Source organism: Pezoporus flaviventris, unplaced genomic scaffold, assembly GCF_033815535.1.
Source record: "Pezoporus flaviventris isolate CSIRO_AGI_PZ_B2104156 unplaced genomic scaffold, CSIRO_AGI_Pfla_v1 ptg000015l, whole genome shotgun sequence".
NCBI classification, from domain to species: domain Eukaryota; kingdom Metazoa; phylum Chordata; class Aves; order Psittaciformes; family Psittacidae; genus Pezoporus; species Pezoporus flaviventris.
In genome coordinates, this window is record NW_026892563.1 from 26,978,822 (window position 1) to 27,005,222 (window position 26,401).

The window sequence follows — 26,401 nt, forward strand, 5'->3', positions numbered from 1 at the left end:
TCACAGGAATCTTGCTGAGATTCAGGATTTGTTTTTAGCTCCTTCTGTGAACCCAAAGTAATATTCTATATCAGAAACAACAGCACTGTAAAACACACACACAAAAATAAACTCATCTGTGTATGTAAAACAGCGATCATAGAATATACTCAGGATTCATTCAGGATTGCATTTGCAGAACAAAAATTAGGATATTCTCCAGACTGAAATACAATACTGCAAACAAGCCTCTGCTTTATTTTTTTTCTTCAGGTTTTACAATGACAATTTTGGAACAAAAACCAAAATGGGCAAAGACAATTAAATACCAAAGGACGTCCCTAAGCATAATATAAAATATTAAAAGGTAATTTACTCCAGTGTCTCCTTCTGCCCAAGAAGATTGATTCACTGGGAGCAAAAATTTGCATATTTCAGTAAACCTCAAATAAATTTTTGTAACTTGAGGAGATTTCCCAGCCACAGTTTAATGCAACAGAAAAGCACTGTACTGGTCCAAAAACTCTTTAATGTAAAAAGGCAGCCAGAACAGGGTTTGCAGTTCTCAACTCATGTAAGAGCATTTTAGCTACAATTCCGGAAAGTCATCTTCCTTCAGACAAGCAAGCAAAAAGACCTCATGTTAACTGTCCTCAAAAAGTTTCTCAGCATCCTGTCTTAAGTCATACCTGGCACCATACACACCACAAAAATAAGCATGCACCACACGCTTAAAATATTCCATATTTGATCATACTGGATTAAACTGTCTTAAAACTATTCAAGACACAAAAATATTTCAGAGATTCAGACACTAATAATAGTTCTTTAGTCACTAGTGAAGAGCAGTTTTCCAGATACCGGAAGAGTCTGTCAATATAACACGCTAAAAGCAAGCTCCCCCCTCCCCTCCTCCTGCATCCATGAAGTTTCTGAGGTTTCAAATAAGTGACATTTCTGATGACGACATCATAGAATCATAGAATAGAATCATAGAATAGTTAGGGTTGGAAAGGACCTTAAGATCATCTAGTTCCAACCCCCCTGCCATGGGCAGGGACACCTCATGCTAAATCGTATCACCCAAGGCCGTGTCCAACCTGGTCTTGAACACTGCCAGGGATGGAGCATTCACAACCTCCCTGGGCAACCTATTCCAGTGCCTCACCACCCTAAAAGGAAAGAATTTCCTCCTTATATCCAATCTAAACTTCCCCTGTTTAAGTTTTAACCCGTTACCCCTTGTCCTATCACTACAGTCCCTAATGAAGAGTCCCTCCCCAGCATCCCTATAGGCCCCCTTCAGATACTGGAAGGCTGCTATGAGGTCTCCACGCAGCCTTCTCTTCTCCAGGCTGAACAGCCCCAACTTCCTCAGCCTGTCCTCTCTTCCCACATCAGCTGGATCCCCAACATAATGTCAGGTCCCAGTTTTGCAACTAGGTTAATGCAGGACAGCATCCATATTAATTTTGGTGGGGCAAGGTCCAGCACACTGCTGGAGTAATTAGGTCTCGGAATCTGCCCAGACAATGTACGGGCAGGGGCTGAACTTAACAGCAGGCTTTGTTGTAACATCCACAAAGGATTTTGTGTGTGGTTTTGTTCTTTCTGGGTTTTTTAACCCTGCTTGCTAGATCCTGGTTGGTTATTATCATCACTCCTTCTTCTGTACCTATTTAACCATCAGTCCTGCCATTACTAGCCTGGACAGCCAGCTGCATAACATATTATTTTACATTCCTAGAGGTATTTATAAGCATGTATTACATAGCTGTAATAAACAGTGGGGCACTTGGTTAACACCAAACACTTAAATTACTCCTCCAGCACCATGGACTTCCAGAATTTTCAGAGCTGTCTTCCAACCCAGTTTTTTGGTAATCAAAGCAAACCACAATGAAGTGTCATTTTGACAGCTATCTTCATTTCCCAAAATTAAATGGGATCAAAATCCAATACTTTGATGTAAAGGAAAAAAACTCCAACATCTTAACAAAACTTCATTTCCTAACAGCAGATTAAACCAAAGATACTTCAATTATGTTTTCATGGCAAAATAAAAATAATTTATGCTTCTACGCATATTTTATAGCATCTTTTTCAACACAGCAGGGGAAGATGAAACCATGTACACAAAGAACTGGTCTCTTACATAAAGCAAACAAAAAACAATGCTGATCATTAAACCAAACTTCTCTCATAAAACTAGACCACTGGCAGTACTCCCACTCCAAACAGTGGCAGATACTAAATTTGTCAGTATCAAGAAACTGATACCATTACTCATTCCTTTAACATTTTTTGCATCTGTATCACATTTTAAACTCATAATGAAACAGCCACGTGATATCCAGTACTAATAAAGCTGCCGCAAAAATGAGTTCCCACTGAGTTGACTTCAAAGACCAACTTGAAATACAACTATATTACTATTTTCAAAACTTATACATACTTCCAAATCTTTCTATAAGGCATGTATATGCTTTGGTTAGCATTAAATAATTCCAATAATATTTTTTTTATAAGTCATGACACCAGCCCTCTAATACATTTTAAAAAATATACTCCTATACTCTCACAGCTGTAGAGATGATGCTATCAACTTTTCGTTTTCTGGAATGCCCGCAGACTTTGGACACTAAGAGATTCTAATATATACTGGTATAGCGAATCATTTATTGGTATAGCTTATCTTTTCCCTTAACACCTATCTGTGCATTTGAGACACTTATTTTTCAGTCAGTCTCCACCACCAATGACTTCTCTGATTTATCAGTCTGCAGGATCGGTGCCTAACAGTCCAAATGACTAGGTCCAGCTCTGTACCAGTTGAATCCTCCTCCACAAATGAGTTTAAAAAATCTCTCTAGAGATGAATGCCTTTGTCAGTTTAAAAAGAGAGGGGGTATGAGGAAGCTGCTTTCCTGTGAGAACAACACTATTATACTTTAAGGCGGGTGTTTTTAGGAAAAATTATCTAGTTACGAAATGTCAGATTTCTGCAGGATCTTGGATGCAGGACTTCTCAGAGCTGGCAGTCCGACACGTAGGAGTTCTGAGGAGCTGTATACACAATTTTGCACAATTTCAACAAGTTTTTTTCCTCTTTCATTTTTCATTGTAAGATATATTTGACAAATTCACTATTTTCAAGTTCTGAAATTCAAACACTAATATTTTCAGATCTTCATTCCTATAGTTAAAAAAAATGCTTACATGGCATTCCTCTTTGCTTGACTTCAGATGTTGAGTATAACCCCAGATGATTCACATGTCTTCTAATGAAGAATCTTCATCTAGAACCAAACAGAAATTTAACAATAAAGTTAATTTTCTTTACCTGATCATTTACCTACAAACGCATGAAGAATGTATTTACAGTACTTGTTCATAGAGTTACACTTAGCTATATGCAGTTCTGTATCAAGATAGTATTATGAAGTTTTGCATAACAAAAACAAGCCGTGTATCTCTTATCACTTGGTGAAAAACAGCACATGAAACAGCAATTTTTTTCTGTACAAACCAATTATATAAAAATACCACTGTTTTAACTGGGTTTTCTCTGGTACACCTGCAACCAGTTTTGCCATGAAATGAAGTTCATTTCTTCATAGCACTGACACCCCCTTGGAAATCAAAGAAGTGGATTCTATTACCAGCTATTTTGAGGCTAATTAGCAAAGAAAGACCTTGATTGTACAATCTAAATATGCAACAGTAAATACTTAAGAAAAAACCCTACTGAGTCATATGTTAAGCCTGAATTCTGAGGTTATTTCAGCTTTAAACGATAAAATTTTTGCCTATATGTCCAGTGAGGTATTATTCAGCCCAGAATTTATTCCAAAAAGCATTTTACATTTATATTAAGTATTATTACAACACATTACTGCACATCTTTTTAATAACATAACTATTTTCAGATGAAACCTGTATCCAAAAGGCCTCATAAAAATGTGAACCATCGACTTCCTGTCTTTTTTACTAAAGAAGGGAAGTGCTAATGCCTGGTAAATGCCAGGATCAATCTAGCATTTTCCTCTCAGACACTTTATGAATCAGTGAGGATCACACATTACGTGTGAACTGAACTGGAGGGAAGCTTATGTTTTTTAGGCTTGCAAAATGGAATTATTTCCCTAATTCAGTTCTACAAAAGAATAAATTGTGTTCAAATGTGCCTCTTCCACATAAAGGCATCCAAACCAGCTGAAATTGATGCAGACACGTTGACAGTGATGTAAATCTCAACCTGAAAAAGATCAGACAGGGTGCATCAACTAGGATGCATTTGTCACACCATATCACCTTGTGTTAGCTTTTTGGTTTGGTTTTTTTTTTTCAGTTTCCTAGTTCACGGGTGGCACTGGCAGAGAGTACTGGACTAGATGGACCCATTCAAGGCTAGGTCCATGTATGTTAACAGTTTTGCCCAGTGTCACCTGTGATCTGGGACTCTGGTCTTGATTTTGCAGTGACTGTGTGCACACAGAAGGCCCAAAACCCCCTTGTTTTCTGACCATACTAACAAATGCAAAAAGAAATAAAATGAAACTGTACTCTATTTACTCAGATGCAGCACTGAAGCAGGTTTGATACAACACTAGGGTCACTTCTAAGGCTACGACTACCAGATTCCTGCGCGGGAGACCTACGAGCCCTGTACATAAGTGCAAAGTGTTTAGCATCTTACAAGCGCTCTACAGCACGTTCAGCCCACGCCCAGCTGCCAATCGCGCAGGCAAAGGTAACATGCAGAAAGCACCACCAAAAGCACCAGCTTCAAAGCGCGCTTTCTGCATTCAGTTTGCGGCGGCAGCGCTTTCACAAATCGACGCCCCTAGAAAAGCCCACAGGGACCACGTTAAGGCCCTGGGGCTCAGCAGCTGCGAGCACCAGCCGGCCCCGGCACGGCTGCACACACAGCTCAACCCTTCACCTGGGGATGGCGGCCGGCGGCACCGTCCCCTCGCCTCAGCTCAGCCCGGCCCGGCCCGGCCCGGCCCGGCGGAGCACAAGGGTCCCGCGCAGCCCCGCACCGCCCGTTACCGCTCCACCAACGACCCCCACCCGTCCGAGGTACGCAGCCCCGCTGCCGTTGCCATGCGAGGCAAGTCCCCCCCTACCTCCAGCTCCTCAGGGCCCCATTGGCTGCAAAGAGCAACGCTCCTTCCGCCCGCTGCTCACCGATGGGCTCAGGTCCCCGCCTATCAGCACAAAAGCCAGGCTCCTGGCGGCGGGGCCGCGGCTGTGTCCCGCAGCTGGGCGGGCAGGGCATGGCCAGTTAACCAAAATAGACGCTCTGGTAAAACCGGCGAGAAGCAGGAGGGTGGCAGTAGACCCGACTGCCGGAAATGTGGCCGGGTTGTGCCAGAGGCACCAGCAACAGACAATCTGCAACTCACCGCTGACAGGCGGCAGCTGCAAGACACCCTGCTCCCTGCGGCGGTAACAGCCAGCCGTACCTCAGAGGAACGGAACGAATGCCACTTGCCCACAGCTCCTGCATTTAAGTCTTTCATCTGACAAAACCTACCTTGCAGGGAGGGACTAAAAAGATCCCAGTCTTTCCCACTGTGATGTCCGTCCCATTTAAGAAAGTGTAAGTTTTGGACAAGGCCAGCATCAACAAAATACCGTGTTTCCGAGTACAAGAGCAAGTGTTCTAGTACAGTGAAGTCTGAAGACGAAATACACTGAAGACCTGAATATGTAAGAATTGCCTTTTCCCATCAGTTTCTAAGGAAATTGTGCTCTGCCTGCCTCTACGTCCCCCACAGTAACTTCTGAGTAACGTCTGGCTGAGGAAAACCTGCCAATAACGTTACAAGTTTTATGAAACCAGAAGTGAACAAGAGAGTGCGGACAATGCTACAAACACACAGCTTAGGCTACCTACGTATAAGCCTCCTTGCTTAAGATCTGCTGGTCCACAAAAGAGATAAAGCCCAGGATCCAAAGTGGGGACAACTCCATTAACTTTGGTGTACTCCTGAAACTTTAAAATTATACCCCCGCCTGTAGGAAGGGCACATTCCCCCCCCCCCCCCCCGATTTGAAGCCACTATAGGAAATAACCTTTCAACAGCTGAGAACACTTGAAATTACAGTTGACACGTTCATTTATTTGTATGACATGTCTACTATCACCTGTTAAGTAGGTAAGAGAATTCCTGACAAGACAGTTTCAGGGCAAATCCAAATTAAAAAACTTAGCCTATTTACTTAAGCTGTATAATGTGAGACATTCCATTTAAATCAACTTTCTCTCCCTCCACACCCCACACCCCCCCTCCAACCCTAAAATGATGAAAATGCCCAGCAGGCTTGTGTTCCATCTTCACATTTTCTTACCTCCTTTTGAAAAGCAACTCTTGACCTTTTTAGCTAAGACTTGGCTTTCCACTAGTTGCCTGGGGTGAAGTTATGAACTTATAGATCTGAATGATAAATTCCTCAAGCTACAGCCTAAAACCCATTGGCACAATTACAGTTTATACATTTGTTAAGCAATTCTTGCATTTAATTCACTTTATCAGTTAACAAAAATATGCAGAGATAAAATCCTATCCATAGCTTTAGCTCAACTTATCTCACCCCCTTTGTTCACGATCAGTGCCTTCTTTTATGATTAACTGCAAAGCCAGAAGTGGCAGAGCATGAAGAATGCTTGTTCAAAGACTTTGTGATCACTGCTCAATCTCACATGAGCACTGGCAACAGTGAGCTTAAAACATGGGAATCTGACTGTAAGCGCTGGATTTTTTTTTTTTTTTCTTTACTAAACTCAGCAAATAAAACCCTGTGCTTTGTTTTGCTCAGTCAAAACAGCCATGGCTGGCTCCAAAATTCCATGTGAAACCCACTGGTGTTTGTCAGTCCTGGGTTCTAATGGCCAACCTCCAGCCATGGTTTATGAGTCATCAGAAGACAACACAATGAAAGATTTTAGATGCAGAAACCCATCTGCTTTATAGGCTTCTAATTCTTGCAAGGTTTAGCTGATGACTCCCTGATTATTCTTTTATTTTTGCTTTTTAGTGACTTAAAGTAACACTGCAGCAGCCAAAGCAACACACTGAGCAGAGGACCAAGGTAAGATGTGAAGCAAGGGCCCTCTTTCACAAAGTGACTGTACTTCAAAAGTCACTTACTGCTGAAATTCTGTTTGTAAATAAAATTCACAGGATCTGAACCAAGACAGATCAGCAAAAGCACTTGTGCCACCACCTGATTTCCCCATGGGCTGCTTTTCTTGTGACTGTATCTCATTTTGTCTGCTTCCAAAACAGACAAACTGCACACAGCACTACCCCAGTTCTTCCTGCTCCCTTACTTTTCTACACTTCGAGGTTAACTCTGCAGGCAACTCAGACCACTACATAGGTTGCAAGCAAGCACAAAGACGTCCTGGCAGGGATAGCAAACTCCTGGATGTCCCCACACCTGGATGGCACAATGCAGGCCAGCAAACACTAGCCCATGCGGAAACTGCAACCAAATTACACAACTGCAAAACACCTTGCCACCCACCAGGATGAAGCACTGCTAGTGCCCTTCCTGAGCATCCAGCATTAAATCACTGCTTTGCCCAGCACTGGGGGACACGGTTCCCTTGTTCTCTGCCACCATGGCAGGTTTCTCGGCACATGCACTGCAGGGAGGAGTGTTGTTAACTGCAGATGTTATTATTGTCCTGAGCTGTTGTGAAGCCTCTCTGCACTGTCAAATAGCTGCCACATTTCACTTCAGAGGCAAGTGACAGTGGCTCAGTACACATTCCCCAGATGTTAACTTGTTATGACGACTGCGGCTATGGGCAGATACTACTTCCTCCCTTTTTAATTTAACCATTCTGGTTTGACACATTTCTTTTTCCAGTGTTTTCAGGTTCACTGTCACTAATAATACAGTCCATAGAAAGCCCAGGGATTCATATGAGTTATTTGAGAAACCTCAGGAACTTTTAACCTCATCTTAAACCCAGTATTATAACTGTGTTAACAAAGCTGTTAATGGAACAAACTGTTCATTACACAACATCATGGAGAAAAAGGCAAATAACTTTGGGTAGCTGGATCTGACACAGCAGAAAACCTCATTTTTTTCACAACTTTGTTTCAGTTTGAAAGGGATCATTTTAGGCACTTTAATGCAAAGAGACAATGGTAAAGTCTGTGGGAGTGTAACTAAATGGCATTTTGTCATCTTGTTTCATGCTATATGTTTGTCAACAGAGCACACAGTATATATGCAGTAGATACACAGATATTTTGATTACAGATGTCTGAAATAAAAGCTTTCCAGGGCATGAGCTGCCATTGTTCACCTATGGCAATTACCATTTGATATCATTTAAATATTGCCTCTACTTGCACTGGGCGGGTATCAGCCCAATTATCCTTCTCCTGTCCTGCTTGGCTATATGGGGAAAAGGAGAAAACTTTTTTCATGCACTCGCAAACATAAAAATCCAAACAAGCCCCACTCTTCCTGCCTGGCTTCCTATAGCGTGGGTAGAAAGCAGGACACATAGCAAACAATAAATGTTCCACAATTCCTCTTTTGCGAACAGGAGGCCACCAAAGCAAAGGCAGCTGCCCAAGGGACTCCCAGAGCATAACTAAGTTGTTCTTGGTATTGTAGGGAATAATGCAATTAGAGAGAATTGAGTCAAAACACCTTAGCTCGAAAACTATGCACCATAGTTCAGAGAGTGTGAACTTTCAATTGAAAACCAAGCAGTTTTTTTACTTAACTTGACTGCTCCCCAAAATCATATGGGTTTTCCAGACGCCATGTCAGGATGCACTGTCATCTTAAGCAGCTCAGCCAAATTCTTTTGCCCTGGTATCCAAGAGCAGAAGCAGCACTTTGCCCCTTTCACCATTCTCCCTCCTGGTGCAGTTACAGTTATTTTCTCAAACCAGCTCTGTCTCTCATACCATACTGCTCCAACTGAAGAAGACAGCACCTTCTTATCATGCAACAAGCAACTGCTTTCTCCTATTTTAGATCTAAACTTAAATCCAAACTTGTATGTAACCTCTCTTTACATTAACAAAACTTTCCAAGCTCTCCCTTCCCTGAAGTAAATTTTTGGTTTTACCAAATTTTTGGTTTTACTTTTGTATTAGTTTGATTTCTCAAAAGAAGGAGAGAAAGCGTTTACACTGTAATGTGTTATTAAAATACAAGGCACCCCATCCAAACACTATTATTAATAACCTCCATGCAACACAGCTGTTTATATAAAACAGATGCAGCATGTAACCTATTTTTCCAGATTCTATAGGTCTGTGAGCATGCAAATCTCTTTCAGATGGAGTCATCCTTTTATTTTTAGATGAGATGACATAAGCAAATGTCTATGTTTAGAACATAGAAAAACCAACCAACACAGACAGATATGGCACATATATGCATGAAACTGTAAACCCTGAGGAATATTTGGAAAACTTCTGTAACTGAAGTGCTACTGAAATATCCTGTAACTCCTGCTTCACTTTTATGTCTCTCTATATAGATAAAGAATCCATTAATGAAATGCAATCCTAAATGAAGCTGACAAAAGTAGTACAACAGTTTTTGTTATTAAAATACAGCACTCTCTTATACCTCCCTGTAATTTAGAAATGAGATTAACATAGCATGTAAGTTTTTCATAATGGATCTTTTCACCTTCAGATATTTTTGCCACTGTTAAAACTGAACTACAGAACTCTAGATGATAAAACACTGTCATCTTCAAAATTACAAATGGAAAAATGTATTAAAAAAACCAAAACAAACCACAGAAACTTACATGCCATTTAGTTCACCTGTTTTAGTCCATATTTACCATGTAAATTTAGATTACTTCTACTAACAGGAATCCTTTGTCCAGTTTTCCGTTTATTAAATATAACTATATATATTTTATATATATATTTATATACATAAGAAAAAAACGCATAAAAATGTCCTTCTTTATCTGTTCTAGAAAAAAGATGGGGAAAAGAAAAAACAAAAACCCACACTTTCTAGTACTTTAAGCATCCATTAATTTGAGTCCACCATACATAACACCCACTTCTGACATACATCCTTCTTTTTTTGAGTGAAGGAAATAGGCAAACTTCAAAGGGACTGAATATACAGCAATGATGCTACTTAAAGCCATCTATTAGATGGCTTTAAGTAGCAGTAACAAAGGAAACAGCATTTTGCTTTGAAAGCAAAAAAGCATTTTTTTTCAGTATTTTGCTATTTTCTGAAGTGCTGGCATCTGTAGGGAAGGGATTAAAAGACTTCAGTAATTCTGATATGCCAAAATAGTATAAATAGTGACAATAAATCTTCTGTGGCTTAGTGATGTAGCACTCACAGTGATGCTGTTGACCCACACTTCCGCACTTTCCAGGTACACCTCTTAATTTTTTTCAGCAATCTTAAACCCAGGCATCTTCGTACTGAATGGATAAGGCTACATATGTTGATCTCTCACAGAAAAAAGCACACTTACTATTGGTGGAAGTATGCTTGCTAGAGAAGCTAATTTAAAAATTCAATTTTGAAAGGTTTTACCAAAATCCTTTTTTTTTTCTTTTCTACCGAAGATGCATAATCTTAATTCATAATATCCAATGTGTAAGGCAAAAGCAGTGCTGTGCCTAAGATGCAGTACTGGTCATGACACCCCATGTATTTTAAAAGCAATGTGTACCTCAGCAGAAGTGCAACATCTCTGGTTCCTTCATACCTCTGTTCTCCAAATCTTGGTATGTTTTCCCTGGTCAATTTGATTTAACAATTTCTTAATAAGCAGAATAGATGAATTCAAAGTCACACTGGATTTTGTCTAGAATCATGCCTCCTGCTGATATATCAGCAACTGACAAAAGGAAACAATCCCGACACATGCCACAGCAAAGAGCACAGCTTTTGCTATCATTCTGTTACGTTAGGCTGGTCCTTCAGCTAGAGCTCTTACTTCTGTTTCAGCCCCTGCACAAGAGGGAATAAGGCAGCAGCAGCAGTAGCGTAAAACAATCCAATAAACATTTCATATAGAATATTCCCCACAGTGGGCACTGAGGAGCACATCTACAACATTTTCTTGAAAAGGCATGTTCATGCAAGCCCTGGCACAAGGGGCAGACCAGCCAACAGCATAGCCATAGCACTGGCACGAAAAGCACTGTACAGAGGTTGCTAAAACTTCTTTCCATGCTTCTGAGCAAGGCAGATTCCATCTGCTGGGAGCAGTTCATCTAAGGTGCTATTCCCGCTGCTCTGGTCTGGGCAGCATAATCCTGAATGATAAGGCAGAGTTACTCAGATTTAGCAACAGTAACTGCTAGAGCTCAAGCAGCAGCTTCCAAGGACACTGTTCAGAGGGTACAAGAAAGATGTAAGATGTGTTTAAAGCTGTGGTAAGATGAAAAAGATGTTTGGCATTTATAAACAAAGGCTTTGATGATTTCAGGAATAACAGAAAGAAGATCTGTTTGAAGATACGTTTTTCCTGAGGAGGGGTTTGAAGACAATGCACATTTCAAGAGAACAGGTTCTTGCACAAACCTCTGGGAGATAATTGGCAAACTGTTAAGCACTACTTACTAGACTTTTCTAAACAGGATTCTTTTCTGGTAGACACTGACTCACTGAAATACATACATCATTATCCAGTCTTCTTTTACTAACATTTTTACTAGATACTTCATGAAGAATAAAATCAGTCACAATCACACTGTGACTTAACTTCTCAGATGACATAGCATTTCCTGAAAGGCAGTTTCTTGGAGGATTTAAAAGAAAAAAAACAGGTGAAGAAAAAAAACCCATGAAACAACAAAAAACAGAGGCTCCTGTGGTCTGTTTGGAGCCAGAAATCCTAAATTCAGCTTTGGCAGCAACTCCCATCAGGGCTTTCCAGAGGGCTGCATGGGATTCCATTTTCAAAAGGACTTAAAAGTTTAGGAGCACGTCTCATTGTTAAAGTGATTTAGATTAATGAGCTGAAACATTGCGTCATGTACTGCTTCATGCTCTGTTATGTCTAGCCCAGTGAGAAGTAGGGTTCTCCCACAGCTCCTGACAGATTTAGATGTAAGGGTATGAAATACTGGAACCTCGTTTCTTACAGCTTTCTGGTGGAGGTGACTAGCCCTGATCAGGAAAAGTAGATGAGAACACTCACCAGCAGGTCAGCATAAACATTAATGAAGCAAGAGTGTATTAGCAGGCCAGGCTGTAAACTTCTGTTGCTCATGGCACAACTACGAATCAGAGATTAATGGAAACAGTACCTGCTGTGGCTGCAAAGAGATTCACCAGAGGCCATTTGTGAAAGGTCACAAGCTCCCAAGTGTTCGAGACGCTTTTAAAAGCAGATGTGGTGCCCTTGACAGTGGCTCACAAACTGTGTGCCACATTCCCTTCTCTTGTTCTAGTCTGTGATTTTTATTTGGTTTAGTATGGAGATTTTTCTTAGGGGAGGATGAAGTAAGGCACGCAGAATTCTTATCAAAGAATAAATTTAAAGTTTTTTATTCCATTTGCACTTTTGCAACAGACATATTATTTAAAAAAAATCAGATGTACCACAGTATACTTGACCTGAATGCTTCAGTGCTGTTTCTACATTTTGTGAGAGACTGGAAATAACTCCTAAATGTATAACATTTTGACCATGAAACATGAAAACTTGTAAGCCTATTCATTAGCTGCAGTGTTTACTTTCTGAATATTGTCAGATCTTCTGATGCTTTGTTTTCTGTTGACAATAAGTCACTACACCACAGAAATGGGGGCTTGAAAGGGAAAAGGATACGTAAGAGTCTGAACTTTTGTGTGGAAGGATTGAGTAAGTAGGAGTGCAACCATGGCCTAAGTGTTACATTAGGTAGATGTTTCTGTTAAAATATTTAGTATTAAAGGAGATTTTAATTTAAACTTCCCATTTAATCATAATTCAAATTGTTAAGTCAGTGTTTTAATGCCCTCTAGCTTTGCAGGTTAGCCTCAGTACCTAGGTAAAACCAATAAATAGGGTTTAAACAAACTCGAAACTCTTAAAAAATGTCCTGTATTCAGTAATTACTCAGGTATCAAACTGTGATGAATATGCTGTGCTAAATCAGTTGCTTTTTCAGGATAGCTGAAAAAGGTATATAAAACCTAAGCCAAGCCAGTCAGCCCACATGTGGCCAACAAACAGATTTTAGCACCGAGTTCTACCTGCTCAAGCTTTTTGTTGTATCAAGACCACACTTTTTACCCATTCAAAGCTCCATTTAAGTCAAGAGAAATACTTTCTGAATTAAGGGCTGAGAAATGAATACAGACCCTTACTTCCAGCCAGACATTAGTACCACATAATTTCTTTGCCATTGCAATTTCAACCCACTATACTAATTGTTGACTTAAGTCCATCTCACTACCAGTTTCCTAGGAGCACATATAGATTATAATAAGAATGCAGCCTCAGGTAAGTTTGGTTCTGGATGATGGAATAGCCCTCAATTTGCCTATGTTCACCAAAACTGTCTCTGAAAGAAATCCAGCACTCAGGGGAAAGAATGAAAGGTCAGCGCTGCATGTTCCTCTCTCACAGCACACCTTTGCCTTTGTTCAGAAAGCTAGGGAACCTTACTACTTCTGAAAGTATGATTTCTTTTTTCTGAGCTTTAAGTGGGTAGCAGTTGTGACAAAACCTGCCAGGGTTGCTGCTGCCAGAAACCACATAGGCAATTCCCAGGAATGGGTTACTTCCTCCACTCCATACCACAGTTGAAAGAATCACATGCTTCCTTGCCTTGAATTTGGTAACAGGGAAATCTGCTAGAAGGATGTTAAGGTTTCACTAATGAAGTTTACATTATTTCCAGGAGAAAAAGTGGTAGTAAGTGCTAAAAGCCCTTTCCAAGGCATAAACAGCTTGGAGATAAGCATTTGCTGCAAAAATTCTTGTAACTGATCTGTGATGTCTCTGCTATTCTGGGCCCAAAACTCTGTAGCAGCTGGTGGTAAGTGAGACAGTTATTTTAAACATAGTCTCTGTATGAACATGGAAATACTTTTTTTTTTTTAACATTATAAATTCCAGTTTCATAATTTATGTAACTGGTATTGTGTTAATTTCTATGAAAACCCAGCTGAAAATTAGCCTTTTTGGCAGCTTAGCATGATGACTGGAACTAGATGATCTTTCAGGTCCCTTCCAACCCAAACAACTAGATAATGATGGTGATCCACATATTCTCACTGAGGGGAAGTGCTCACCTCTACCTAATATATTATCTACCCAAAATGTTGTATTTTACCTTACATCTCTCCACATGGGAACTTTCAGAACAAAAATGTGCTATAGTACTTAAAATCATAGCTCTAGTGGCTGAGACAGAAGAGAAATTTATAATTATCTTGACATAACTACTGCTGACAAAATAAGTGTTTTAATTGGAAAAGTTTGTGCTGTTTAGAGCGAGAGTGCACTTTCAGCAGCACAAAAGTTCCTGTCAGTAGGTGGCCCAAATCCAAAAGCCCAAAGTCATATGCTCCCATTTGATAACATGTCCTAGCTCCATCTGCACAGGCGAAAGAAAATCTATTTATAGTGTCTCATCACCTTAAAAACTAGGTCTTGTCACAGTGACTTAGTCTGGGCTGTTTCTCTCAGTTTCTTTGCTGTTTTACTATATAAATACCATCCACTTCCATCTTGTAAATAATAGTCTTGGATAACATGAAAGGATACTGTAAGAAATATGAAAAGTGTAATTCCCCACTGGGAGGCCATCTGTAAACTGCCTTATCCGTCTGACACAACGATAAAGATTTCTGAAGGTAGCAAAGGCTGACACTCGCATCCAGATAATGAAGTCGTCATTTATGTAATCGTTCTTTTCATCTTCCTCGTCTAAAAAATATACTGGCTTCTGCCAGTAAGGAGGTCTTGATGTCCCTGACAAAAAAGGAAAGAAACCAGGAAAGACAGGCTGTCAGTCACTGGTGACTTCTGGGCCTTCTCACAACCAACACAGGATATGAAATATGAAAGAGACACAGGACACTGTCCGGTACTGAAGAATTATATATGCTAGATAAATTTTCAACCAAACATTTCACTCACCTCAAACATGAATGAACAGAGTTTACCAGTACCCAGGGGTTGCTACACATCAGAAACTTTAAGCTCAGGAAAAACAAAGTTCCTTCCACAGATGAAAATACTGTTTATTCTGGATTCTTGCCTCTTCAGCAAGCAACATGCTCTCTATAATGAGGAGCTTGCCTTCATTTTTGTACTTTAATTTATACCTGTACAACCAGAAATGCACCTTTCTGCAGTCTAATGGCAGAGATTATGCTATTTAGAGTCTGTCATATGAAAACTTAGATAATTAACTCTTGCATATGGCACTGTGCACAGTACTGCCCTGATCCACAATAGGGAGCTTTTGGCTGCACTTCAATACAGATCAACCATAAGAAGGCAACAGCTATGAAACAGCTGTTTTAAAGAACTAGTGATGAAGGCAGTCCCACTTGTCTAACAACTGCCTAAGAATCTGCAAAGACATGAAGATGTGACACACAATTCTCCTTCATTGATGTTTTCAATAGGAAAAAAATAAAGTGGACTGCAGCCTTTCTTTTCCTGAACAGATTATGCATTACAAGAAACTGTACAGAAGGGTGTTGACATGGGGTAACTTCAGTCATCTGAAACCACTTTCTTCCAGTTCTGCGGTCAGTGATGAAAAAAAAAATAGCATAAAATAGAATAAAAATTCTATGGTCAGTGATTAAAAAAAAAAGTGATATTTTGGTTAAGTCTGTCTTCTGCTCTCAGTCACCCTCTAAAGCTGCTTCTCCAAACTGCTTTGGGAAGCACTTCTCCCAAAGGCAACATCTCAGAATGGGAGACCCTCACACAGGGGAGAAGAGGTAGGGAAGCCATTGAAAAATAAGGAATACCAGTGGAACCATTCTTACCTGGAAATGCAGAAGAGAGATTGTATGATTTTGGATTGCAAAATTTCACATTTTTATCTGTCCACCAGCTGTTTCCAGTCTTCAGCAGTGGTACTTGAATAACAGATGAGTTAACATTGTAAAAAAGATCAATAGTATCTGTAGGAAATACAAGAAACAATATGTCTGAGTAAAGGACAGTCATTCTAATTGCCAGCATCAATAACAAAAACTGTCACACTGAAGTATCTTTCAAGTGAATAAAAAATTAAATAAAATAAAATGGTCTTTAACCATGATATCCCTGTTTCGGTGGGCAAAAAGCACTTGTTTTTATCCATTATATTTTCCTACTTAGATTAGTTTAACGTAAGTCAAAAACATTATAGGCCTCATTAACATCTATGCAAACACTCAGGCACCCAATGAGATGACAGGCAGGGATAGCTGGATGATACAGATGGCAAGTGGCTGCTTTTTAGGAAACATGAAAACCACAACTCAACTGCACAAGCATCAATTATTTTAATTTTTTTTTTATCCTGCTACAAAAGCTGTGTCATGCAGCTCCTTCAGGCTCAGACATGCTCTTCTGAGTAAGTGATCATTCTGTGTACTACTACCTCCCCAGCTGTTTGCCTCTAGTTTACTAAGAGCAGTTGCAATTCTCTGAGCCTCTGCCTGCTTATCTACTTGTCTGACTGCTCTCTTTACTGCTAGCTTTGAAAACCTTGAAAACCTTTCTCAGCACGAACTTGGCTATCTTCCTCATTTTACAAAACAGTATAACAGAGCAATTAGACAACTAGCAAAGACATCAAAAGTGAATGGGAAGCATCCTCTTTTACAGCAGAGGGACAGAAATTAACCACCAGAGCAGGATTCAGACATCAGCCCCTTCCCGCACATCACCAGCAGCCAGAACCTTTCATCACACTGTGCACCAAGGACAGATGCAAGGCAGACACTGAGAAGTTTACCCTCAGCATTTTAAAATCTTAATATCCCTAGTTCTCTGAGGGCGCATTCTGTCCTGCGGCCAGGGCTCCAGAACACTGTGGGCTGCAGGAAGGTAGCTCTGCTGGCCTAGGTCTGAGCCCAGACCCATGAAATCAGACCTCCAGAGGAGTAGGTGGGTAGGCAGATGAAGATCAAAAGGATCTAGAAGTTACTGAACACAGCTGCTCTTCACAACTGCTCTGGTGTGGGTGGGCTCCGCTGCTTGAGAACAGCTGCTGCATTGTCAAAAACTGCTGCATGGAAGAGGTCACACAAAAAAAAAACCACCAAAACAGGGAGGGGGAGATAAAAAGGGTGGGGTAAGTGAGAAAAGTCTGTAGACATTTTTTGTCTCCTTTCATCCCAAAGAAATCCGTTCTGAAATCTGCCAGTATTCATGGCTAAGAGCCCTCTGCATTTCAGCTTAAATGTACTCAATAGGCAGGTGATGTCCATAAAGTTACTATAAATAAGATCAAACATGGGATCAAATTAAGTAAGACTATGTATGCTTCCAGCATTCAAAGAACAAAATGCAACTATACAGATCTAAAGATCCAAACCAATGTGAAGAATATGTCACATCCTTCTAAGCACTTCCCACAGGGGTGTGCTTAGAAGGATGCACAGGCTTAGTGCCTGTGGGAAAGTAGAATATGGACTCTCCATCACTACACAAGAATGTGTTTTTTTTTTAGCAAGGAAGTACACTAAATCACCATTCCTTATTTCACCAGGGACTCAGTTCCTCAGTCCTGGCATATATTCACATTGAGGAGGGCCTTACTAAATGAAAAATCTTTCTCAGTTTCAAAATGGGGGGCAAGTTATCAAGCAGAAGGAAGGAGAGCCCCCTGTTCACTACAGTAGCACTGCTAAGCAAAACTTCTAGTGGAAGAAAGACAGATTTTGCAATATCAGGATTCAGCTGGATTGGGGTAATGAAACAGTTTTAAGTGTTAAGTAAGTGTAACTTAAGTTTTAAGTGTTAAGTTTTAAGTAAGGCAGATGTGGAAGGAACCTACTTACCATTGAACATGCTGTTGGGAGTAGCGCCACATGGAGCCATGGCTGTCCCATTTTGGTAGGTTGTGAAGGGCATGCAGTAACTATTCTCAATCTGCATTCAAGGGCACAAAACAATCAGGCACAGAACCTGGAGGTTTTGATGTAGTTTTGTGGTGTTACTGTTCTCCTCCCATTCCTTCTCCTGAAACGCCACTGAATAATTAACTCTCCAGCCCATTTTGGTCACATCAGAGATACATCCAAATGAATATGTTGATGACACCTTCTGTGCTACACCACTGTGTATCACGGTACGTAAACCTAAAGTCTTCACCAAATTCTGCTGTGGACTTGCCATCTCCAGACTACAAAAACTCATTTTTGGATCTGCTACTGTAACACAGCTACAATTAAAAATGTTCCAGTGAAGCTCTGGCTTACTCTTGAACATCTTATTTTTTGTTCTTTTTAAATTTCACCTGGGCTGCTGCAGTGGTGCAGAACAGCAGATACAGTTAGCCACATTACTGCAGTTCTATGTAGGGAAATCTTGACGTATGAAGATAGAGCTTGAGAAACAAAAGCCCATCTCAAATTTAACACATCTCTCCTATCCCAGTTCATGAGAAACTATAAATCTGCATGTTTAAATGTAAATGCAGAAACATTTTCAATTAACTCTAAAAAGCTGTGTATCTGATTGGTAAAAAAGCCAGAAGTGGTTGTACCTGGGTGCAAACAAGCTGACTGGACACCTGGAGAAACAGATTTTAGGGAACATGTCTTGAGAGTTACAAGAGGCCTTTTATAGAAATGATAGATTGTTATGGCATAATCATTACATGTACTGGGAGGACGTGTGTGGACTGTGTGTATATAAATGCTGCTTTTAAGCCAAAGAAAACATGTTTTAGATTTGTAAGTAAAAAACCTGAATGCAATGACTGCATTCTCCAGTTTTCTTATGCAGGCCTGTTGCAGGTGATGCTGTCTAGCCTCCTTTTTAGACCTCTAAGTTGCATTCTTAGAATGCTACATGATCTGCTATTTCACCATACACCTTTTCCTGTTCCTTGTTCACTTCCAAAGCCAGATGGCAAACTGGAAGACTCAGAATAATTTAATTCCCTAACCTTATAGTAGAAGCACAGCTTAAAACACTTCTGGCTAAGACAACTGAAAACACCAGGAGAAGGTTTATTTTGTAAAGACAATGTCCTTTTAGTTAGCATCCCTACAAGGTGCAGGTTTGAGAAATGCAACACTGGACTGATACCTTTTATTTATCCTCTCATTTTTCTTCTCTTTCTTACTTATTAGACATAATGGCCCTAACAATCACAGAAGCAGAGACCAAACATGGAAAAATTCTGTACCTTATTATTTATTATTCCTGAGAGGCATCTTAACACACAGTTACACATAGTTAGCTACATGGTCAAAGATGCACCTGATAGAAATACTGCAGATCTCATAATATAAAGAAGAAAATTTACATTTACATTTCGACCCAACAATTGTGCATCACTTCTTGATATCACATATCGACGGTGATTTTGGTAGAAGTTTTGGAGCCCATACTACATAAAAACATCACCCTAGAATTTAAGAATATATCCCCTCAATAAGACGACTTCATGCTGACAAAGAGAAATCCTATTACTTGCTAAAAAAGAGAGGGCAAGAGAGCACTCAGTTAATATTTAAGTGCTGGTAACTTCATGCTAAGCAATTACTTCAGTGGACACCGGCTACAATCTAGTCTTCATCCTAATTAAAAGTTCTGTTATTTTGGCACAAAATTAAACTTACTTTAAACCACCAAATGAAACCTAAAATAAAAATGCTTGATTACTACTTTATTCAAGATGGCACGGCTGGCCATGAATCTGCAATGACTGAATAATTTCATGGAGACAAGACACTTCTTTTCCATAGAACAAGATGCACAAAAAACTTCAAAAAGCACCCATTAGCTCTTAATTCCTTCAGGTTTTTTGAAAAATAAAGATGCCTCTCATCAATTATTTGAACCCTTTGGGACGTTTAGTGCTGTGATTCAAAGGAGAATGCTAGGCAGCCAAATACAATCAGTAAAGAGGATTATTAAACTATTAAAAACTTTACTAATTTAAATTAACTTCTAATCATCAATATAATCTGTAGAATTACAGAGTATTTCAACAGCCTCTTCAGTACTGAAGAACCAACCCTAAAGTGACTTTACAATTTAAACTGCATTGTAATTTTAAGTGATCATTTAGGTAGTACTAAGCATAAGATCTCTTTGGTGGAACATGAAGCATTTTAACAGAGTCAGAAACATGCCCCAGTAGGTTAGGACAGGAAATGAAGGATACTTTTCCCAAAAGAAACTGCAGAATCACATTGCTAGACTTGAATTATTTCAAGGACCTTGGGGATTAACAGCATAGCCTTCATAAAAAAGATGACAGGGATTTACTGATGACAAGTGGTCAGAGCTTCAGATTTCCTTCTCATTTGAGAGCTCAGTGCAGCAACAGCTAACCCCAGGCAAAAGGGAACTGTTTGCTACTCAGAGGGATATTGAGATACATGACCTCCACAAACAAATACCATTTCCTTCATCCCCATCTTCTCCTTGGACATCTCCCAACCACGGACACAGTTAACCTGATCATGTTCATTTTTAACAAGTACCAAAATGAATAGAAAAGGCAAAGGTGAACAATTTTGAGTATTTCATGTTTTTAAAAAGTACAAATAAAATCTGGTCAAGGAGCTCTACACAGCAGGAGTGGTATATTTTCTCATATAGGGATATAAGTAATGGGAGGTACTAATCAACTTGAATTGGCTTCTTGCATCCACTTACCAATATATCTTCCTTTAGCGTGAAATTAACAGAACAGCGGCATTCCTTATTCTAATTAGATGAATTTTCAGGAGTTTTGAACAATCTGAGCATTTATCTGAATAATCAATCTGTCAGAGACATGAACAAGCAAAGGTATTGTAATAAAGGACATGCACATAGGAAAAGGTTAATGTTTTAGCTCCAAGCCTTTTCAGAGCAGTTTTCTTCCAAGTGACTCTGGACTGCCAAAACATTGTTAAAAACCAACAGCAGAGAATCAGGACTTGGCCTCAATGAACATTCACAAATTTTATTCCTAGTGTAAAGATGTTTTAAAGCCTTTTGATGACTGCTGCAGAACCTTCACGGTTTCTCCTCCACAAAGGAGTGCTGAGTGAAGAACACTTCTGCAGCTTTGTCTGGCTGACCAAGTAATGCTTGACAATTGCCCACGTGCACTATGGCCCACCCCGCTCAAACAGCCTGGATTTAGTGCTGAGTGTTGGCTCCAGCCACCACAGGTCTAACCAACATTGCCTCCAGGCAGCATTTAAACATCAGATCTCAATGCATTTTAAGATTTTGCCACATCAAACACTTAAGTTCCTCTAATATCAAACACTATCAAAGGGATTAGCATATTTTTCTTCAAAAAAACCCAGGAAATAATAGCAACATTTCAAATATTACCAGCAGGGTCAGAAATTACCACCCATATTTTAGATATTACCACCCAGTCAACCACTCAATGCTGAGACTTTGTCACATGCTGCTGGACATGTATCCAAGGCATAAAGCCACTGCTGCCATCTTTATCTAGAAGCAAAAATACAAAGCTTTTTTCCTCTAAATGTGGCCCAGTTTCCTCTTCATAGCATGCTAAGAACATAACCCCTAACAAACCTGGATTTCTCTGATGCTGTTTGCAGACAATATGAGGCAGACTCCCACAGAGAAGCAGAACATGCCTGTGAGAAAGAAGGTGGAGAGCACAGCCATGATGGTAAGCTGGGGCTTCCAAGCTGGTAGTCTCTGTTGTCCGAACGCACTGTTATCCAGACACCTGGAAGGACATGCTTCTCCTCCTTGCTGGAGAAAGCTCGTCTTGTTTTTCATTTTCTTCTTGGTGAGAGGAAGAAGTAATACGCTGGAGAGTGTTTAGGCTGAGATACTGTCCTTACTGTTGCAGGACTGTACTGTTTGTTCAAACCTGCATTATGGCCAGGAATTACTTATTAACTGGATCTCTGTCCTTCTCATTTTCTACAGTTGTGCCTGGATCCCCATAATCAGCTTGTACCAATCAAATGACTGTACTTTGGTCAGGGTGTCCATCTTATGCATACTGGAAAAGCCTTAAATATATTCTTCCTGGTCCACAATTCAGTAGGATTTGTTACATCTTATTAATTTTTCAGCTATACTGGAATTTCAGTGTAATCTCTCTTCACTTCCATAGCTGCCCAGCTAACAGGCATAGCATACAATGAAAGGAGCTCTACGCTAATTTCACGGGATGCCACTGGGGAGGACTGCAGGTGCTAAGACAGCACTGGACAGAAAACATTGTTTTGGAAGACTAAATAAATCAATTTTCTTAACCTACTACACTCAATGCTGCTGATTCAGATACAATTAAAAGTTGTAAAAAGGTTACACGTTCTTTATCACAAAAGGGCAACTCATTCTCAAAACATCTAATTTGGATCAATGGCTTTCCAAGATGCTGATGATTTGCTCACCTCTATACATCTTGTCCTCTGGAAAAAATCCATCTATTCCCTAATAGCCACAAAAGACAAAAGAATCACCCAGGGATCATCTCCTTTTAATTTAAATGGGCAAACAGAAGAATATTTTGTGCACACTTCAACAGTTTAACAAAATCTCAATATAATATACAGATAATTTATCATATAATAGAAAAACAGAGCATTTGTCCAGCTCTAGAACAGATATTTTTCACCTATCTTTTTGGCAAATTACTGAAATTCATACAACCTTTTCAAAGACCCTTGAAGGCAAGAACGAGATCAGCATTCTCATGAGAGATGTAAATGTCTCCTTTAGGACAACAAGGGGAGATAACAGAAAACTGAGCTGTATAAAGGCTTTCAGACCCAAGCGTGCTCATCTTCGAAGTCTCTGAAGTGACATATAGTAGTAGTAAATCTAGCAGGTGAATGTGATTTAACTCTGATTTCAACATCACATTGTTCCTACAATAAAAATAATACTAAAACTACAAACAAAACTTCTTTTTTTATTATTAAAAGAAAATTCAGAAAAAGTTGCAATGGGCATTCTTTCTGTATTGCTAGACCTCTGAAAAGTCAAAATTCTTGATTCCACCACCTGCTAATCACTTTCCAACTGCAGGCAAGATAACAGTAAAATGCAGCTGCGAATTATTTCCTTGTTGGTAAAATCATTAGAAGAGTCCCAGCTTCACAGACCCCTCTCTGCACAGCTTTATAATGCTCATCTCCAGTAGGTCAATTGTTTCTTTCTTTATCTGAAGAAAACAAAAATCAAAGAAAGCATCAAAAGTTACTGCTAATGCTTTAGCTAAGTACCAGTATTTATTTACTCAGGCATCTTACTGTAGGACTAGAAATTAAAGAAGAGGTTCCCATACAAGGTCCTGAGTTCTTGAATGTTTCCATTTTGTAAAATCTCTTAGCATTTGCTCTGCAACCCTAAAGTACAACTATGGCTTGTGAAGTCCCACCTAACATGGCTACAAAAAAGCTGCTGATAAAGCATGCCATAGCAAGAGGTCTGCTGCAAAATCCCTAAGTACTTTCCAGAGTATCAACCAGTATGAGGTAGTTCAAGGGCAGTATTACACCACAACAGCCACAACTGCATCTGTGTCTGACACGTATCAATGAAAAACATCATGAAGGTCAGGTCTACATGCAAAGTACTTCGGTTTATAACACGGATATGGCCGTAGCTTACTGTTTACCTAAAGATAAAAGACAAGTGTATTCAAGAGTAAATATTGACTACATATTTCAGCAGGAACACAAGATTACCATCTTGGTTAGTACATAAATAGCTCCCTCTTCCCACTTACAAAGAACCTATTTGCATGTTTTCTCTGAGGATTACATCCTTCTGAGCCTCCACTTTGCACAGGAACAAGTGATGTGACAAAGCCTGAACAATTTCTATTCCACACTGGATGTGCTACATAAGGGTGAAAACAGTTGTCTTTCTATCCCAAGTCTGTTTCTGACAAACCTTTTTACTTCCATGAGGCCTGAAACTTTCTGTATTTTCAAACTTCCTCAAGTCTCAGTGTTTGTATTGTTTGCAGACAATACAATATTGTGTTGGGTTTTAAAAAAACCCTCCCTTTGAATTTACGAACAACTAATCCGAGGAGTTGAGACACCTCTGTATTGCCATCAACTTCTCCACACAAAGATTTCACAGCTGTATCCTTTGGTCAGATCAGAAAGTATACAATCATCAATTTCTATTTAAACCTTTATACATTAGTGTAACTCCAGTGTGCTAAGAGAGAGTCTGATAAACTCATTCATTCTCCCTGGTTTCTTTGTGAGCTTTTTCTTTATTATTTCCTTCTCTCTATTGTTTGGCATGAATGAAGTGGGAAATAGAAAGAGGGAGAAGAAAAATCCAACAGCATTAACTAATGACATGTTGAAGGAACTGAGGGAGCAGTGGATCAGGGCACCATTCATTATGTGGGTCTGATGGGATACAGGACTCCCATGTGGGAAGATTTATGTGTTTTTAAATTGATATATTTAGCAGAATATACAACTGTGTACACAATTCTCCACTGAACATCAGGTGAGTACAAAAACAGCAAGTAGAATGGACACATGCTTCCAGCTGTTCTTGCTTTCTGTGTAATTACAATGAAATTTAGCAATGCAACACCTTAGATATGCAAAGAATTATCAACAATTGATGTCTGCACTGAAAATAGCATGACTATGACTTATTTCTAATTTTAAGGGTACAATTTTGCCTCCACAATTAAAAATGGATGAAAGAAATGAATACATCAAATTGCCAATTCTCTAAATTACATTTTTGGCACTGTAATTCTTCTCTTCTTTGAGAAAACCTATGACTATTCATAGGATGTATTTAAAATTCTTATACAAGTAGAACAGTAAGATCCTCTGCTCACTAAGACTATTACATATTTCAAGTATGCAAGGTGGCAAAACATCCCATTGGTTATCTACTCTGTTAAGATGCCTTGTCTCCAAAACATTACTTGGGTATCTTTTATTGCTGAAATTCCTTATAAATAAATTTCAGGAATCTGCCTGATGTCTGCAGCAGGACAAATAGCTGCAAGACGCTCCACTTACATAGATCAAGATGTCAAAAACCTTTCTGTATGTTGTGTTACCCGAGTCAAGTGCAAGTTTGAACACTCTTCTGTAATCACATATTCACTGTTCTGTAATTAAGCATAAATATCTATTCCTTCCTATGAAGGGGTAACACTCTTTCTTACCTGGTTTTAACATGAACCAAGCCATAACATTTTATGCTAAGAGAGCCTTAAGATTTTGCCTTAAAAAAAATCATCTGGAGTCCTATAATTTTTGTCCTATATTCATGCAAAAATGCTGTGATGCTGCCCACAGCAGCTGAAAGGGTAGCTAAGGTCTGCAACAGCCCAAAAGAAAATCTTAGCACCATATCTTCAGGTTTTGGAGGTGGATCACCTACAGTCTACTGTATGTATATTTTCTTCAGTCAATTTAAAAAATCCATTCCACTGCAACCAGAACTTCTTGTACTGCTGTGCCTGTGAATTCATGTTCTCTGTTCTTTAAAAACTTACACGTAAATGCGACCGCCATACAAAAAGCCTTTTATGTATTTACCACAAGAGGGAGCCTCCTAGCTGGTGTTTGTGCTACTTCACTTCTGCAATACATTTTGGGGTGCTTTATCTGAGATTATTAGAAATATGTATCTTTGCATATATGGCACTGTACAATACAGCACATTCAAATGCACAGACAAGCACAGAGAATGATTAATGACTGATGATTCGTTTCACTCATGAAGCAGATTAATGTCTATATTCAAAAAAATCTCCTTTCTCATCGGAGATTCTGCATATCAGCCTGCTCCAAATATGCAAAAAAGCAGAAATGCTTTACAGGATATTGAGAGCTTTACAACAACAAGTGATGGAGGACTCTGCCTCCTTCATTCTCTCTGGGTAGATACTAGCTGATGTCCCACAGCATATGCTAAACATGCCTTGTCACAGCAATAATTGTGAAAGCTGGATTACAGAATTGAAAAGAAGGGGAATTATCTTAAAAGGAGTTTATCAGTGATGGATGGCTGTACATAGTTTGTACCCTACCTCTTACCAACCCCCACCCCATCACCAAAGGATAGCTATCTGTAGATCTACTCACAAGAAGTCACTTGCTCTCAGATGGAGATAAAAGCTTCTCCCAAGTTTTCTTTAGTTTTTGAGGAAACTTTTGCACAAAGTCCTCTTACTGAACTTTCTGAGAACAGGTAGAACAACCATCTAGCATAAACAGGAGAAACTGACAGCACAACTGTGGAAGTCACAGCTGAGACTTG

The 26,401-nt window shown here is 39.6% G+C and overlaps 2 protein-coding genes and 1 long non-coding RNA gene across 7 annotated transcripts in view; all 3 read right to left on the reverse strand.

Annotated features, from left to right (window-relative positions):
- Positions 1–3,511: 3,511 nt before the first annotated feature.
- On the reverse strand, positions 3,512–4,979 carry LOC133269170 (uncharacterized). Its single transcript, XR_009743349.1, has 2 exons — positions 4,925–4,979; positions 3,512–4,237 (listed from the first exon to the last, which is right to left on the reverse strand). It is a non-coding gene; the product is annotated as an uncharacterized LOC133269170 (long non-coding RNA).
- An 8,641-nt stretch (positions 4,980–13,620) lies between these two features.
- LOC133269518 (cell cycle control protein 50C-like) lies at positions 13,621–22,463 on the reverse strand. Its single transcript, XM_061453888.1, is given in 9 exon segments — positions 13,621–13,699; positions 13,701–13,806; positions 14,726–14,932; positions 15,967–16,104; positions 17,974–18,064; positions 19,449–19,550; positions 20,810–20,880; positions 20,883–20,919; positions 21,695–22,463. Coding segments are annotated over 9 exon segments (1,044 nt in total). The 5' UTR covers positions 21,908–22,463.
- A 140-nt stretch (positions 22,464–22,603) lies between these two features.
- The window catches only part of CMSS1 (cms1 ribosomal small subunit homolog), a 250,502-nt gene continuing 246,704 nt past the window's right edge, over positions 22,604–26,401 (reverse strand). For all 5 annotated transcript variants that reach the window (XM_061453890.1, XM_061453894.1, XM_061453892.1 and 2 more), the window contains exon 10: positions 22,604–23,306. In XM_061453890.1, the coding sequence (XP_061309874.1) occupies positions 23,223–23,306 (84 nt within the window). In that variant the 3' untranslated portion in view covers positions 22,604–23,222. The remainder of the gene's footprint in view (positions 23,307–26,401) is intronic.